An 18418-nucleotide genomic window follows, 5' to 3' on the forward strand; every position below is an offset into this window, starting at 1 on the left:
TTAAATTTAGGCTGAAACCAAATGCAGAAAAGCATCTGAAGATTACAGACATCTGGTTGAAAAATATACAACTTCCAGGAGCGATTATGAACAGAAAATGACCGATAGTGCCAAGGTAAGGCTCAAGACGGAAAACCATGCTCTCAAAATTTTAACATTCATTATCAAACCAGTCGTTTTTTACATTGGTTTGTTAACGTCTGCAGACGTTAAAACCAATGTAAAGAACGACTGATTTGCTGACCGGGGTGCTTGTTTTCCGTGACAATACAAGGTGTAGTTAAGAAAAGTCAGCAACTTCTTTTGCTTGAAAGTCCTGCTTACGTTTCGGTTGTGGCAATCTGACACTTCCGTTTGCACAGTACGCCAAAGGAAATGACCACTTATGCTAAAGTAGTGGAAAATTTCTTGTCCTTGATGAGACTGTAGCGATTAATGAAACTACCATCACGACCCTTGTCAGAGACCGTGGTTTTCACTCAAGTTGCGGAGCGCCGGAGCGAATGTCCCTAATTTTCAATTCGTGCTCAAGGCCTTGCAATCGAAATTTGGTAGTTTTTCACGGCTGGCTCATTCAGCTAAAGGTTACCATGTCAGTTTCTTGGCAAAAACGCCGCCAAAATTGGAAGCTCGATTAATTACTTCCATGCACTGCGAGCCTAGATACGTGATCAGATTGTGACTTCAGTTCCGGTTCAATGATTTCCAATGTTCTATATTTGTTAATTTTTTACCGCCACAAGAAATGTTCAGTCACACTGGGAAGTTATTGTATGACGTAGAATGTGTTTCCACGCTGCTTAGTTGTTGCGTTTTATTGACGTCACTGGAAAATGTCGTGCAAAGCAGTTGGTTATTTTTCTGATTTGTTTTGAGAGTAAAGTAAGCAATAACGCAGTGAAGTTTGGAAAGGCCGTCGCATGTTAATATTTTGGTAACGACTTTCAGTTGAATCGCAAACAGCAAATCAGTCGTTTTTTTACATTGATTCAACGTTTGACGTTGAATTAATGTAAAAAACGACTGATTTGCTGTCTGGAATTAGGCGCTCAGCTTTGCTATGGTTTTTCGATATCAACTATGTTAATTATTTCAACATTTGTACTTGTCATCCCACATCTGGTTAATGAGAGACAAACTATTTGTGGTGAAAGCAATGCTTTACATTCTCAATTAAACTTCTGGAACTATCTGGAAAGCAAAGCAGTCCTTTTTGACATTGATACATCGTCCTCAGACCTGGAATCAATGTAAAAAAGAAGTAATTTGCTGGCTGGGAAGCTCGAGTTGTACATTATCAGGTGATGAGTATTTACAGTGGTTGTCAATCGAAATTGCACCATTGAGTGTAGCTTCCTAACTAACACGAACATTGAACCAATGTAAAATAGACCACTTTTTCTAGCCTGGTTAAATCTGTGTCACACTGGCAGAGCAAGTCGAGCAGTGGTACGTAAATAAATGCGAAGTTTACACATTGCCCATTTTGTATAATTGGTTCTTTTTACATTGATTCAACGTCTTTTAAAAATACCGAATTTGCTAGCAGGTGAGAGGTTGTTGACTTTGAGTTCATCTTTTTGTTCTGGAATGTGCATCACATTGTACCTTGTGTGATCATATCTGGGGCTGCTGTAGCCAAAAGTTTTTCAGGACTTTGTTGCGTCATCAAATGTACACTCGTAACGTTGCATTGGCTTCGCCTGGTTGTTTAAAATTTTTTTAGGTGACTTTTATAGGTTAGAAGAAGTTTGAAGTCAAACTTTTATTCACTGAGCTTTATTTAACTACTGACATCGAAATGCAAAGGCAGTTTTAACTTCTCTAAACTTGTTTCAAGTGCTTTTTTTGTAAAATTTGAACTAAAATTTACGTCAAAACTTCAACTGCATACCTTAATCGTTCAGTCAAAATTTTGCAAAGTCGAAACGGAAACAAAAGAAAAAATTTAAAGTCAAAGCGAAAATGAGTCATCACATTATTTTGAACAAAAAAACATTTCGTGGTTTCAAGTACCGTTAAGAAGTTTTCAAGTGTTATTGGTGTAACATTGCAATATGTAAACTTGATGTTTGCAGAGGTTCCAAGAGATTGAAGCCGCCCATTTGAAACACATGAAGTCTGTGCTTGATTCCTACATCCTCTCCTATGAGAATGCCAACGTGTTGGTGTCTCAGGTGAGTTTTGGTCAGGCCGGTTTGTTCGAGCAGTTGCTTTCCAGTCAGCAAAATTCGTCTTTTTTGCATTGATTCAGCGTCTGCAGACGTTCAATCAACATAAAAAAGACGGATTTTGATGTCTGGGTTTTAGCCTTGCAAGAGCTATCGTTTTACATTGATTTAACGTTTGCGGACATAAAATCAATGCAATTGGGATGCATTTTGGGGAGATTGCGACAGCGAAGAACACAATCAATAAGTTTGTTTCTTTCTAGCGTCCATGTATTTCATTCGCGAAGTTACAGTAAAACCAGTGATTTCTGTTCATTCATCACCTGCTCATTCTCCAGCAAAAGTTAGCATTTTTGCATACGTCGTTTACATTCCAACATCTGGCTACGTTAAAGCGATGCGAAAAAACAACATTGCCTCGCTGGGTCCAGGACTGGCAGATGGCGTTCAAACCTTCCTCACCAATCGATCTTTTGTTGTTTTGGATCGTAACTGTCCAAAGATTTATTACTTGCCGTTGCCGATAAAAAGCTTTCCGGTTGAAACAACGAAAACGAAGCTGTATGGGCTACCGCTCAATTTCATTGGCTGATGTGTAACTTTTGTCTTGTTCTATAGGTCTACCAAGAATTCCGCAGACAAGTCGACGAAAATACCATCGATTCCTTAATCAAAAAGTACAGTGAAAGTAAAGGCACAGGAACCGAGAAACCAGGTATGGTATTATGCATTTTGACTTGTGTCACAGAGTCAAAAGTACCTGTGCTCTGAAGTTGACCGTTCGTTTCTATTTTATGCCATTTGAACTGCAAAGGTGCGACGCTTTTCGTTGGCACTGAGTTGCCTGGCAACAGTAATAACTGTGTTGTTAGGAGCACGGTAGTTCTCACACTCCCGAACTTTAAAAGAAAATCTTACTAGCAAAAGCTAAATAGTTCTATCAAACATGTTTCGTTTATTATACTAGCTTGCGTTTTCACGAGCAATTTTAAACTCTTTTCATTACATGCCACCAAAGGGTCATCATAACAGCTGATATGATTCAACAATTTTTTTTGCTGGAAAATGTGTTGGACTTATTGTCTACCTTCTTTGCAGCACCAATCGTCTTTGAAGAATGTGATGTTAGTTCAATGCTAGTTTCTGTCGAGTCACCACATACTAACGGGGTAGCCAATGACGAAAGCACCACACATACCCAAGCCCCCAATAAGGGGGGAAGGAGGCCCATCGCCCTCCCTTTTCGAAGGAAAAAACCACGCAACAAGCCAAATAAAGAAAACAGCCCTGCTGTCAGCAAGGAACAAGATAAAGAAGCAGATTTAATGTATGTTGATAAAACTGGACTTCGGAAAGAATTTTTATCTTCATGTAAATTTTACCAGTAAACTTCATGAAAATGTGTTTAAAAACAACGGTTTAATTTTTTTTCTAAAAACCTAAGTTTGTGTCAATGTGTTGGTTAAAAGACACAAGTATTTGCACTTAAAACACATATTTCAGATTGAAGATGCTTTTCCATGAAAAAAATTATTTAAAACGTCGAAAAAATGTATACAAAGCATAACCGTACTCCGTGCACAATCACAGTGGTGATACATTTTTTTTCTGTATGTGATTTAGGGAATCGCCCGACAAAGACAGCAGTGTGGTGAGTTGTGTGCTTGTCATTGTTTTGTGGACTTCTTTTACGCAGAAACGCCGGCACGTTACAATATTTGGTCGTTGCCAAGATTCGTTTAACGTTAAAATGACGTAACTGGACATCAGAATACGCGTTTATCTGACAAGATGCTTCGTTAGAGGTTTTGTTGCTTTGACGTCATAATCCCAGTTTGCTAAAGTTGCCATTTTTACATGTCTTCAATATCGTCTCCCGTCTGGCGACGTTGATGCTTTGCAAAAGGGCAATTTTGACTGAGCTGAGATGTGGGTAAAGTAAAGGTTATTCGAAACTGCAACACTAGTTGAATTTAATTAGCTGAATGATTCGGCTTTTATTGATTAACATTTTTCAGTTTGCTATCTTTATGAGGTCACCTGAAAAAATCTTTTACAGAAAATAGACGAAGAAGGTTATACCATTAGACCTGAAACACCAAAGGTTTGTTTTCTAATAATGTCTAATCAATATGCCTTTTCTCCCCAGTGTTTACCAGGGGTGTTTTTTCTCCTTTTTTTAGAAATGAAAATTATGTTTATTTTTCTCAGTTTTGTAATATATGAATTTCAAAGAGCTGCTCAAAACATTAACTAACATACAACTATTGTAGATCACTGTAGTGAAGTTTAATTTTTTTCTACCAATGCTATGAATGTGACACAATTCTACGTGTGTATGAATAATTTATCAACGGCTGGCGTGCCCCATTTCAAGTAACTATATTATTGATCCCATCTCTTGCGTTTGACCGTTTCAGGAATCAAAGAGTAGCTGGGGATTTGATTCCAGCGACGATTCGGATTCCGACTTAGACGACATCACCCATAGAAAAATTCACGTTAAAATTAACCCCAAAGAGGAGGTACACTTGTTCGCTGCTGGTTTTGTTGCTTGCCTGTGACTTTCTTGGAAAAACATTGCTTGTTTTCTAATTTTTAGGCTTCTGCTTTTGTCCAGTAAAAACTTCTTCTTGTATACGAAAATCTTATGTAACTGTATGAAAGCGTCTCAAGCTTCCACTTTCCAGACAGCAAATCAACCGTTTTTGACGCCTTTACCGTACACCGTACCCTTTACCGTATTTAGTACCCTCTACCGTCCTTACCACTCCTTATATCATTTTTGACGAAAAAAACACGTCTGCAGACATTGAATCAATGTAAAAAACGGTTGATTTGCTGGGGGTTGCACAATCATAAGTCTCGCTCTCTCTCTCTCTCTTTATTATCGTAAAGCGGCTTTATCAAAACGTTTCAATTCTGCTATTGATCAGTTGTTTGCTGGGCAATAAATTTTATAAATTGATTCCGGTTACACTTTATGTCAAAAAGATCTTGCTTTCTGTGTAACTTTAATTGCTTGAAATTGTAGGCGGCTACGGGCACGGGAGATAATAACTTGGTTGCGCTCAATGCCATAACTCGTATATTGACTCTCAACTCTCCAACTACCGTGGTAAGTAGAATTAAATATATTTTCTTTCCATTGTTAGTGACTGTGCTGCCCTCTAGCCTATCTTTATGCTATTTCCGAAAGCTAACTAACTAATTTTTTTTCTTGTAAGACAAGTAAAACAACATTGAAATGATGTAAAAAGGCCAGCATTGCAGTTGAATTCACTACATGTCCTATTGTCTTTCTTATTCTTTTCCACACGCTTTGATGACGAAATGCGAAAGAAAATAAGCTGCTGATTCTTTCTACCTCGTCGTTGTAGTGATTGGCTCACGGAACAACTCAAAGCTGGAAAAAAATGCTTGTTTCCGACCTTGGTCGATCGCCTAACCCAGCAAAGTTAGTTTAGCAACAGCTCAGATGCTGCTGAATCTACCAAAATTCCAAATCAATTGGGATCACTGCTGTACTTTGCATGCTTCTTAAAGCCATGTTGCCATACTCTAGTCTTAACATCATGCTTTGTAACGTTGAACACTTAGACTGTTTGAAGATTTTTTTTATTCCATTGTTTTTAAATTTTATTGCATTCTGAAGAGGAAAACTGTTATCCTGCAGAGCCCGGTAAGAATTTTTATAACTGTTTTTGATACGTTTGTCACCAGAATAGTTTTCGTTGCTTCATTGATTTACTTATTTTTCATCGTTGTCTTTTCCAACTCGCCAATTCGTTCTTTTTGACATTGAGTTAAATGCAAACGTTGAATTAACGCAAACATGATGAACTTTGCTGACTTCGTTTTAAAAAATTAATTTTTTTTGCAGGGAGGAAAGAAATTGCCACGTGAGTCTATTGTACGGCACTTTGTCTATTGTATCAGTGGAAAGTTGTGTTGTAATTTAAGGTTAATTAAAGCAGAAGTTAGCTTTTGTGGAAAGTTAATTTGTTGATTACCCTTGCCACAGATACTGATTTGTAAGTGAGCGGTGCTAGTGCTGGCAGTCTAACCTCAAATTGCTTGACGGCTATATTGGTTTTAGTATAGCGCGAATAAGCTGACTCTGATTTGCAAGTCGTTACCTTGTTTTTACGTTTGAAAATGTGAAGCTGATGTCATTGTTTGCGATGGTAACGACACGCATACAGTACAGTATGGTTCCAACACTTGCTGAATCGTTGGTGGAAAAAATGTTTCTTCACAGACCTATGTTAACAAAAAATAAAGTTGTTCAATTTCTGCAAGAGCTGCAAGTTACACGAATAAACCTACAGAGATACTGTTGAGTTGTGTCTTTTGGCAACACTGTTCGTGAAATTTGTAGAGAATTACGGATGTTATTTAGCAACGTTTCTTTGTTGCTTTTAGAGCAATGCGTGTTTATTAGAATGACTGCTTTCCGTTTACTTCCGTGTTTTCTAAATGTGGTTCATATGTTTACTACAATACCAGTGTACATTTCATTAGCGCTTTACTTTTACGAAAATTGCTGTTCGTTGAATTGAAGTTGTTATTTCAACATTGCTTCAACTCGTTTGTTTCGCGAGATGACTCCATTCTTTTAAAGTGGTATCACCATTGGGCTTGGTGGTTTGCACACTGGACAGTGGATTGCAAGAAGACCGTTGATTTGATAGCGTGCTTTGTGCTGCAGATTTGCAGACCCTGTGCGCACGATACTTTTAGACCCTGACTGATGTAATTTCATCGCAAAGATTGTGATTTTGGTCGCTTTTAGTTTTGTGTATTTGTCTTGTTACGTGAGTGAGTGTTTCTATCAGGTCCAGACTCAAATCGCGAAACTGGATCTTCACCTGTCGCGCCTAGAAGACGAGTTGACTCAAACAGTGACGACACAGATTCGTTCGGAAGCCTCCCACGGGCTTCCACTCGGCCGCCAGTGTCAGACTGCTCTAACAGTGGATTTTCCAACGCATTCGCCGCGGAAGCGTCACCAAAAACAACGCCTCCCAAACGTGAATTGGGTGGAGCGGTGAAAGTTTTGCCTTCCGCTAATGAAGCTGCAGCAGGAAGGTCGAACAAGCCTGGTGCTCCGGTGCCAGCACCTCGTCGTTACTCCAACAAAGACTATGACAAGCTTTCCGTTCGTCGCAGAAACCTCAAACCGACTGCTGCCAACAGGTTTTCAACGGCTTTTGTTTCTTACGAAAGCAAGGACGGCGATCAAGAATCGAACGTTTTCGTCGGCAGCAACAAACGCAATGACATGCGAAGAGAGCAGTTTGTTATCAGCGAAGGCAGCAGTGACTCTTCGCCAGATGAATCCTACACCAAGAAATCAACCGAAAATCTTGCGTCTGGTGTTCAGGGTATCCTTACCCCTGTCCATATTCGACCATTCCTAACCCCTCAACACACCTCAGCTCGACCGGTGGCGTCTTCACGTTCGCTTGCAAGACCCATCTTTGAAACTCCGGTTAGAAGTCCACCCCACGGTAACACAAGGCAACTCGGCATTGGCATTCCATTGGTAAAGCTTCCCAAACCTCCCAAAAGTCCCAGTAGACAAAAGTGTAGGTGTTTTGTTCGAAAGATTGCAGCTTATTTTTCCATTTTTGGGCATGGAAGTTATTCGGTTTTTTTGAAACAACGATTGATTTGATTGTTATATTTTTTGTTTTTAATACACGATGCAATGCTTTTGTGTGGGAAAGATATTAATTAGAACTACGGGTGTATATTTTTTTTTATTGAACTAGAATTCCATGAAATTTTCAAGTGCCAGTAATTGCTATTTCAGTTGGTTATGTTTTAAGTAACTCGTATTTTAGGGCAGTGGTTCTTAGACTACGGTCTGTGGTGTACCAGTTACGGCCCATGAAAAGATCTGCTTCACAAAACATTGCCCGGTAGTTGATTTTAATCGTTTTGAAACCAAACTTTGTTAGTTTTGTAAAGCAAGAGTTGCTTATCGTATGCGGAAGGGTTTTTCCCTTTGGCCTTTCTTTGCTTATGTAAATACTCCGTTGCCAACAGCAACCATAAACTGTAGGTTGAGTGAGACATCATCCTTGCACTCAATCAAACAAGTTAAATGCATTCATCTACTAGCCCGGAAATCCTATTTGATCCTGCTATGTATCTATCTGTCGTAGCACAACGTGTGAGAACCATTGTCCTGGAAGGCTTGAAGAAAATCTTTTTTTTTGTAAAATCTTAAATGATATGAATCAATGGTGCAATGGCTTGAGTGATTTTTATTATTTGCTTTTAATCGACCGAAATATTTATGTTGTTTTATTTTGAAGTGAAAAACTTGTTTATGTTGTGATTTCAACTTTGTTTGCAGACTATCATGATGCATTTGCATGGTTTACAAAACTTAAACACAATTAGGTCACAAACATTCAAAAAGGATTTCTTGTGGTCGATTCAAAGTAATTTGAAATGGATTTTACAGATTGATTGCTTAAAGTCTGCAAAGACTTCCTGAACATTTCAATTTTGAAAAAGTCAAGAGTTTGACGTCCTAGACAGCAAAGTTCGTCATTTTTTACATTGAATCAATGTAAAAATGACGGATTTTGCTGACTGGGTTCTGTGCACGATGCATCTTATGCTTTTACTTTCAACGTCGACATGACGGATTTTTTTAGCTAGAATCTTAAACTTAAACTCGGACAGCAAAATTCATCATTTTTACATTGATTCAGCGGCTGCTCACAGCCAATCGCATAGCCTCGTTGATAATGTGATGGTACAATAGACCTCGCTTTAAAACATTCAAGTTAGCTTAAAGTGTCTTTTCATACTTTTTCTTGTATCATTGCTCGGATAAAGTTGTGTTAGAATTAAATGGACCACCGTCTCGCCAGATTTAATTTCTTACAAAGCATTTTTGCGTGAGTTCTGTACTTGTGCAATGAACTTACGGCACTAAAAACTTTGAAAAGTTTTGATATACGCGTATACATTGAAAATACGAATACATTTTGTGCAAGGTTTGCTGTATTTACGGTGCTCTTTTGTTTGATTTTACAATTTAATGCAGCATGGTTTATGTGTTTGTGAATGTGTCTTTTATTTCGTTCCAGTAAAGTTTCGTAATTGATTTAAAATAGCCGTAATGAATTGCTTTGTCACCATTAAGCGTATTTGAGCTCGTAAACTTTGTTCACTGCATTGATTTCATGTCGACTGATGTTTTTGACTAAGCTTCTGTTTTTTTCACGCAGCACCCAATGAAAACGAAAAGAAACAAAGCGATCTGGCAACACAGAAAACGTAAATCTTTGTTTTTAACCTTAATTCTTTCACTGGTTAGATTGAACCCCATGGCTACCTAGAAATCTCCAGGTAGCATGGTTGGACTCAAGTTAATTTCATATATGGATTGTAAATATTGGGTAACTAGTGTAGTTTCAATGAAAAATGCCTACAAAGTACGTGCATACAAAGTGATTTTTCGTCATTTTTCCAACCCAGTGAAAAATCTGCATCCGAGGCCATCCTTGATCTTTTCGGCAACACAAACACTTCAACGGCATCCAAAGCACCAGCTCCTCATGTTCCAAGCAGCAATACGGACATCTTATCAGATTTCTTCGGAAGCAACTCTGCGTTTCCCGTTCCTACCACCACCAGTAGCAGCAGCAGCAGCACATCCGCGCCTCAATCTTCTGCCAACCCGTCCCCAACAAACTTATTTGCTGTGCCAGGTACATCCTGCGCAAGTTTCCACCTACTAGGAGTGAATTTGAATAATTTGTGACCATCAGCGTTGCAGCAGTATCATGAAAAGCTTATAACAATAATTGGATTGACTGCAGCTGAAGCACTTTTTCGTTATGGTTAGCGAAACGCAATGCCCGCTGTTCTATCGTAAGTAGCCTACTCAGCTTTGTGCTGACACTAAGTGGATCGCTTCTTCAAAAAATAATTGCATTGTAATATTTGAAAAGAGAATTAATTTTCAACAATTAAAATAGTTTATTAAGTTATTTGTTTTAAGCAATGACAGAATTAAGCGAGCACAAAATCAGTGTATTCAGCTTAGACAGCAGAGACATTCCTAAGTGGTCACCCACCGCCCATTCCAAATATAAATAAACATCGGGCCCATCACATATCGGTCTCGGTTATGTCTGATTGACCAATGAGTTATGCCACTGACCTAGTGCTCTTACCTAGCTTTTGAACGATATTTATTTTTAGTTTAAGCACACTACAAAGGTGTGCTAAATGGCGTTTGTTAATCCATCTTACCGTAAACAGTTGTACTCATAACCCACTGATTACATTGTCCTTTAAAATGATTGTTTTGTCACTTAGCTGACAAAGACAGCGACAAAGAAGTTGCCGAATTGAAGAGCCTTAAACCCAACCAGCCGCTTTTTGCTAATTCTATTGACCTCACGACGTCGTCTGCGACTTCCAGGCCAAACAACCTAACCCTGACCACTAATGCGTGGACTGAACCGATCAAAGGTAGCTTTGTTTATTCTTTTGTGGCACACCGAAACAAAAAGTTCCCAGACAGCAAAATTTGTCATTTTTACATTGATTCAACGTCTGCAGACGTTGAATCAATGTGAAAATGACAAATTCTGAGGTCTGGATGAAAAAACGAAAGTAGTTTCTACGATCTTTTCAACCTTGAAGAACGAAACGAACATACCTGGCTGCTGTTTTCTAAGTCGCAACCGTTTTCAATCGCTAAGAAAAGAAGTTATGAAAGGAGCAAAAATTATAAATTTGTTGAATGCTTTTTTCTCAAAAGAGCAAAGGCACAACGTAATGAAACCTTTTCTTCGGTAAAGAAGAATATAATCACTGAAAATCGTGAACGAATACCAACCCTTCTCGCCCAGTATGCAAAATGACTATCTCGTTGCTTTGCGATTTCAACTTAACCTCTTGTCATGAATAATCATTTCGGCTGGTGGCTGGTAAAAGATGACATTTTTTACTGAAGTTTTTGAACAAGTGTTGGAGTGTTATACTAACCTTGGTTCTTCAATCATGCCCTTATTTGAAAGTAACATGAAGTGCACAAGATGCTGAAGAACTTTTATCAGCGTAAAGTATTATCGAAGTGATGTAGATACAATCTTCAGGCACTCCTTCTGCTCCGCTTGCATCTTCCGAAAGCTGGTCTTCACTCTCCTCACTTGGAGGAACTCCAATGGACAGCTTTGCCTCTTCAAGAGGACCAAGCCCTCTTACACTTGCCCAGGGCGATCCCATCCCCATAGCAGTGGCGTTTACTGAAACAATAAACGCTTACTTCAAGGGTCCTGACGGTGGCAGGTACTGCAATGTTTCAGAGGCGACATTTTGGTCATAATACTTATTTTGGAGGATAACTATTATTTTTATTGGGGGTTTTGTCTTGTGCTTCCGTTAGCTGTATTCTACTGTTCTGTAGTATGTTTGTTTTCGCATTTAGCCTTTTTTGTTCAGTTTTTATTAACGATTAACATTTACTGCTCGTTAATGAAGTATTATATTAAAACTGTCGTTTTCAACTTTGTGGTGATTTTCTGTTGTTGTGTTTTCGAAATCTTACCTCACTTCGCAGATGCATGGCCAAAATCACTGGTGAGGTGCAGATTTCATTCCCAGCTGGAATTGTGAGAGCCTTCACCTCCAATCTCAACCCGGCTGTCCTCAGCTTCCGTTTAAAAGGAAATTCGAAACTACAGAATATCGCTCCAAACAAAACTTATCTCTGCACGTGAGTCGAGTCATTTTATTTCCTTGGATTTTTCTCCGCTCTTTTACTGTGCGGTGGCGCTGTTGTTCGGTGTACTCTCAATGACGCATGAACTCGTTGTAGCTAACTTTGAGCATCGGGTGAGGGGGGCCATGGAAAAACTATATCAGTGCATTTCTAAGAAAATTGGAAAGAAATATATCAAACAGTGTTTGTTTCAATCTTTTCTTAACTTTCATCAACGTGAAGTAATTATCAGGGACATTTTGTCCCTCAAAACAAACTTTCACTCATTTTTTGTTCAAGCACCACACGATCTTGTCTGGTTGGCTTGTTCTATTCACACATTGATTTCTTGTCATTGTTTACATTTCCATCAGTGATTCTTCGCTTCCTGACGCAACGGAACATTCTTTCTGGTTTGATATGACGTCACTCACTTCCAGCATAAAGAAAATGGCCGACACCAATCCCAACTCTCCCTACTACAACATACAGGTCTTATCTTATCAGGTAAAGTCATGGGTTGATGGTGCTTGCGATGTGTAGACCAAAAGGTTTATGTCATTGGTTGTAAATTGGCCGTTCATTTCGAGTGCTCCTGTTAAATTCTCAGGATTCGTTAATGCACACATGCTTTCTGGCCATCCCTGGCAGCAAAATCCGTCATTTTCTGACGTCTGCAAACGTTGAATTAATGTAAGAATGAGGGGCTTTGCTGTCTGGCATTGTACAACGTTGCGTACACAAAGCATCAGAAAGTTGATTTTGTTTAGAACTTTATGATTTTACTCTTTGCAGTTGACTTCACAATCCGGCCATTCAATTGTTCCGCTTCATGTAACAAGTCAATGGAAGTGCGATGCTGGTGCAACTGATATCACGGTTGATTACAAGTATGTCCTCTCCACATGATCTTTCCGCTGTTTAAAATGTATTTTGCCTTTAAAGTTTTTTGACTGTTTAAGTTTGTTATGTGAACTTACTACAGATGCTTACTTAACGTGGAAGCCTTTTGAATAATTTATGCGTCAAATGCTCGCAATTTACATGTAAAGATTTTTGATTTTGTCTGTGAACCCATTTACATATTACTTGTTTCTTAATGCAGGTACAATGCCGCAGCCACATCAAGCATTCTTAGAAATGTCCAAGTCATAGTCCCCGTTGATGGTGGTGTGGCCAACGCTCAGTCAACGCCTCCTGCAAATTGGTGAGTCGCTTAGTTTATTGATTTTTTTTCGATTTTTCAATTCAATTTCCAAAATAGCTTTTCTTTGACCAGGCGGTTTTTCGAATCGCTTCACTTTGACCAGGTCGAAAGTCTATTGCTTGAAGCAAATTGAAGTCATTGCATCGTATATTTGCTGTTATAGTAACGACTGCGCAGCCAAACGAACCTAACTTCAATATTGGTATCATCTATTGATTGTGTGTTTCACTGTAAACTATAAATATTTTACTTGAAGTAAGAATAGCTGAGCGATCGAAGAAAATTTGATCATTATTGGAACTAATTTCAAACCGACACCGATCCCGGCTAGCTAAATCTGTTTTATTTACATTGATTTAACGAATTGTGATGGCATTATTATGATTGGAACTTTTAGTGTAGATTCGTTACTAACCCCAACTGTTGTAATTGTTTCGAAATGAGCCGAAACGAAATAAGTCGGAGTCGACAGTACTGTGAAACCATCTGATGAAACTTGGTTTTATCTCGACAAAAACCTGTTTCATCTGGATAAATTTGGTTTTACCTTGACTCCGGCAAAGGAAAGACGTTTATAGACCAAGCACTGGTCATTCGCAAATCTGATTTACGTCACTTTCTGTTAACAATCCCAAACAAAATCTATCATTTTTACATTGATTCAACGTCTGCAGACGTTGAATCAATGTAAAAGTGACGAATTTTGCTGTCTAGGATGTTGTTTAACTATTTATCTACGTTTGTTCGAAATGGTGACCATCCTGCCGAGCTTGTCGCTAAATTGTGTATCACTTCGTCCAGGATGGCAGCCCAGAATCGTTTATTTTGGAAACTGGCTGCTCCGATTTCAAGCAGCGCTCCAACAGCAACACTGAAGAGCAAGCTCACACTGACGGCTGGGCCAAGCAAATCGACGTCACTCGCTGTACAGTTTGTATCAGAAGGTTCTACTTTGACTGGGTCTGACTTTGAACTCACCGGCTCAGGTTACAGGGTTTCGTTAGTGAAGAAGCGTTACTCTTCAGGTGAGACAACATGAAACTATGCTTAAGTTAGTTGGAAGGGCCCGTAGCGAAGATTATACACGCTGCTTTTTGTATTTGTTCTTTGCACTGTTATGATATTCAAACTCTTTCATGATGTTCTCAGACACCCAGTCTACATAGGCAAAGCTTTGCTTTTTCTCGCATGGTGTCGCTAAAGCAACACTGGCTGGGAGCACAGCTTTCATTACATAACATTGCTTCTTTAGTGATACTTAATACAGTTTTCCTGACCATTTTTCCTCATATGAACCCTCTTGCAGTTTCATTTAATATTTAACTAATTTATTTTGAAGGAAAATACCTGCTTGACGCCAGCTGATGTTTCCATGGCAACCTGAGTGTCTCGGTTGATTGAGTCCGCAAGTGACGAAGAAAAAATTGCGCAATCAACATGAACCGTGCACTTGCAGCACATAGCCAGCCATTCGCTGATGTGTCGATTTGTGACAGGCCGCTAAATGTCCATCGGTTCACAGACTTACCTCGATCAACTGTTTTCTTAGCTAGCAAACCTAATTTTTACGTTATTTCGACTTCTAAAAACGTTGTAAAAAGGACAGTTTTTGCTAGCAGGAATTGTGGCCGCATTTTTCTATCAAGTTCGTTTTAAACGACCATTTAAAACAAAGAAAAAGTAATTAATCATTCCGAATTATCAGCATGCATTTCACGCCGTTTTTTATTCTGCTAACTTTGTGATCGTGATTGTCAAGATTGAATCAAGTAATTCATAAATTGTCAGCTGCATAGCCGAGTGGTGAGAGCATTGGTTCGACAGTCGCAAGGTCGACGGTTCGATACCGCGCAAAAGCATGTGGCTGTGTCTTTGACAAGACACTTAAATGCCTGCCTGAACATGAATACGAAGATTAACTTCCATGCCTTCCTGTCCACTTGATCTAAATCTTCAACCACCGGGCGTAAGCCCTGAATGCCTAAATTGAATTAAGAGATCAATCAATAAATTCATATTTTAGTAATATTTTTCAATCGTGAATGATGAAATGTTGACCACATAGTTAATTTTCACGTTGGTTAAACGTTCTCATCCACGAATTTACGGACAATTGCTGGGACAGCTCTTTAGTGTTAATGTGATGATTGTGTGCACAAATATGTCCCAGTCGTATATTTCATGGGAAATACATATACTAGGTCCAGTATTGTGGTGTGTAATCCTGACACTGCAGATACAACTGCTTGACATTCAAGGTTGTGTATCTGCTATGTCTGGACAACACAACGAGGTTTAGCGAATCTTTTTATGTATAAAAACTGGTGATGTTCCAATGTTATCCAATTGCAGTCACTGCCCCGTTACCGACTACAATCCTTAGCGTAACTTTCTTAGTGTGTGTTTCACTGCTCGACTGGTAGCGTGAAATATTGGGGAATAAAAGTGATTTCGGTGTTTTGGAAGCAACACCAAGCGTTTTAGTTAATCGGATTAGTGTTTCACATGGAATTTTACTCTCTGCTTTTGGTGTGTTTATTAAATCATATGATTTAATGCACGATGAAAAAAAGTGTGAAATCGGTTACTGCTGCATACTGGCACGGTTTCGCATATGACGAATATCTAGTGGTTTCAACAACAGACTTTTCCAAATGCACCTTCAATTATGAAATTCTTCGAGTTTTTAATGTGATACATTCTTTGTTCGTACGTGACTTTGTAATTTCTTATTCATAATTTTTTGTTTTTTATTTGATGAGTATATATATAAATATGTTTATATTTCCATTCAGGTCATTTATTTTGCCGTACATCGTATGTGAAACTTATTGCTCAATACGCTTGTGATTATATTCAATATTTAAAACTATTAAACCTTTTCCTTCTTTTTTTTGACTTTATATTTCGTTGAGACCATCGCATTGTTTTTTTACGGTTTGTCGACCCAGTGCTTCCCCAGCCCGCAAATAAGTCCTTTTTAACATTGATCCAACGTCTGCAGACTTTGAATCAATGTAAAAAAAGACTCATTTACCGGCTGGGTCGTGTTTTTGTGTAATGGCAAGTCGTTATGCTTTTTCATTTACAAAACGCTAACAAGGAAACATGTTTTTGCATCACCCGCTCACGCATCTCTCAATCGGGGTTTCCATTAATTTCTTTCATCTCACCTTCAGCTGCTTTTACATTTAATGAAACTTAAAAGAATTTCATTAGTTGTTCATTTCAATGAACGATGTATGAGGTTAGTATTTCAGTCTTTTTTATTCACTCCATCTCAAAATCTATTTGAAAGGAATGCATAATAATTTTACTTGACTGATGAAAAATGAACATTTTCAAAATCACAGTCTTTCTGCCAATAATTTGCTGTTGCGACTGTAATTTTCTCTTTAATCGTGACCGCTTTGTAGTTTCATCCCAGATGGATCTGTATTGACCAGTTTTACGTTGTCTAACGGCATCAGATTTTGAAGGATAAACACATTGTGTGATTTCGAATTGAGTTGTATGATTATTTTGCTAGATCCACGTATGGTTGTACTTTGCAAAAATATAGTCGATTTGTGATATCAAAATATTGTGAAAGTGTTATTACTATTAGGCTATGTTACATTTTGAAATTAGAAGCAGCAAGGCCATTAGCAGATAGCTAGGAGTAAATTGGACTCTTAGGCTAAGAATAAGGTATCACAGAAACGTATCAGGCAAAAGCACGCATATTATCTGCGCTCTGGCTCGCGCGGATGCGCTATGCAATGAAGTTCAGGAGCAGAAATCACATTATCTGCGTGAAATAAATCAATAAATGAATATGTGTATGTTTATATCTGACCATGAACCGATTAGTTGTGTTTCCCAGTCATGTTAAAAGTTGACAGCTGTTGGAATGATAGGCTAACTACAAATCAGTTCTACTTCTACAAGGTGCAGCCGAATAACTCGATCAAAAGGCTTTCCTGTGGGCTAGGCGTTAAGTTTTTGCTGTAAGCAGTCATTTAGATGGTGCGGCTCCGAGCAGGTTTTAGTTTAATGGAGACGAGACCAAATGGCTCTTTCAATGCTAAAGGTTGCCGACCAGCGCCCTAGCCTATCAACGCTACCACGGCTGTTAATAGTCAACACCTTTGCCATTTCGTGTGTGTCATTGTTGGAAAGTGCTCATTCTACCAACTACCTACTAGACTATTCAAAGAAGTTTCTCTGTTTTATTTCAAATAGCCAAAAAGTGCTGGACATACTAAAAATAAGAGAACTCCTCAGACGGGTACAATTAACAAGGCACTGGTTCTCACTTACGATAAATAGTAAGGTTGTAGGTACTCCTACTGGCTTTCTTGTGTTTGTTGTCCACAGAAGTTCTGCAAAGTCTGCAGAAGTTTTTCCATCCTCTTCGACCAATCGCCATCTTTCGGTGAAGCGGTGGCCATGTGCTCCAACCAGTTTTTTTTTTTATATATTAATGTCTTGGACTGGATCTTTATGCTATTATCTGTTTGTGTGCAATTTTTTCTACGTGAAATGCCGAATTGGATTTTTTTTTTACTTTTATTTTGGTTTAACGTGTAAAACATACGGTAACCCAAATTTCTCATATTACTGTGACATGCCACTGCTACATCCCAGCTAGCGATACCTGTCATTTTTGCATTAATTCAACGTTTGCTAACGTTGGATCGGTGTGGAGGTGACGAGTTTAGCTGACTGGGGTCTAAAATTATCGCTTTATCAACGCAACTTTGTAACAAAGCACGCTTGATATCCTCAAGACATAACTTTCCTGGGTATAATTGGATTTCCGCAAGATGATGATGTTGTTTTTGCTGGTTTGTTTTATTTGTTTTTGTCATTGTTTTCATGTCGTCAAGTTATGGCCTATCTATTTTGTGATTCGTGCAAGGCATGGTGCGTTGCGCTTAAAATGGTTTTGCCCGTGGTAGGATTTCTTTGTGGGGTTTTCTTTGCCTACCTTGCTCTTATTTGCTATGAGCTAAACGCATCAAGACGTGTTCCCCTCACGACCATCAGCACTCTTGATAACGCACCATGGCCGATCTTCATAGCAACTGTCCATACAAATCTTAAATATATCAGCTAAAAAGCTATCTGGGCTAATAAAGCTATAGTCTAAATTTATGTTTTTTATTTTATTTTTTTTGGAACATTTTATTTTTTTCTTTTCCCTTTACATCTTAAATTTTTCTGAAGGTGTTGAGACCGTGCCAATTTTTTTTCAACTCGATAACTTACTTTGGTCACAAGCACGTTTTAACGTTCGCGTTTTGTCGCTTCTACCTT

The 18418-nt window shown here is 38.6% G+C and overlaps 1 protein-coding gene across 2 annotated transcripts in view; it reads left to right on the top strand.

Annotated features, from left to right (window-relative positions):
• The window catches only part of LOC145781946 (F-BAR domain only protein 2-like), a 39373-nt gene extending 22681 nt beyond the window's left edge, over positions 1-16692 (top strand). For both annotated transcript variants that reach the window (XM_082593645.1, XM_082593646.1), the window contains exons 6-24: positions 11-115; positions 2079-2177; positions 2790-2886; positions 3270-3498; positions 3795-3822; positions 4231-4275; positions 4592-4696; positions 5206-5289; positions 6055-6073; positions 9425-9473; positions 9675-9907; positions 10521-10676; positions 11306-11498; positions 11770-11925; positions 12285-12417; positions 12706-12800; positions 13016-13117; positions 13919-14142; positions 14457-16692. In XM_082593645.1, the coding sequence (XP_082449771.1) occupies positions 11-115; positions 2079-2177; positions 2790-2886; positions 3270-3498; positions 3795-3822; positions 4231-4275; positions 4592-4696; positions 5206-5289; positions 6055-6073; positions 9425-9473; positions 9675-9907; positions 10521-10676; positions 11306-11498; positions 11770-11925; positions 12285-12417; positions 12706-12800; positions 13016-13117; positions 13919-14142; positions 14457-14482 (2178 nt within the window). In that variant the 3' untranslated portion in view covers positions 14483-16692. The remainder of the gene's footprint in view (positions 1-10; positions 116-2078; positions 2178-2789; positions 2887-3269; positions 3499-3794; positions 3823-4230; positions 4276-4591; positions 4697-5205; positions 5290-6054; positions 6074-9424; positions 9474-9674; positions 9908-10520; positions 10677-11305; positions 11499-11769; positions 11926-12284; positions 12418-12705; positions 12801-13015; positions 13118-13918; positions 14143-14456) is intronic.
• Positions 16693-18418: the final 1726 nt, after the last annotated feature.

This window comes from Aplidium turbinatum, chromosome 13, assembly GCF_918807975.1.
Source record: "Aplidium turbinatum chromosome 13, kaAplTurb1.1, whole genome shotgun sequence".
In the NCBI taxonomy this organism is placed as follows: Eukaryota; Metazoa; Chordata; class Ascidiacea; order Aplousobranchia; family Polyclinidae; genus Aplidium; species Aplidium turbinatum.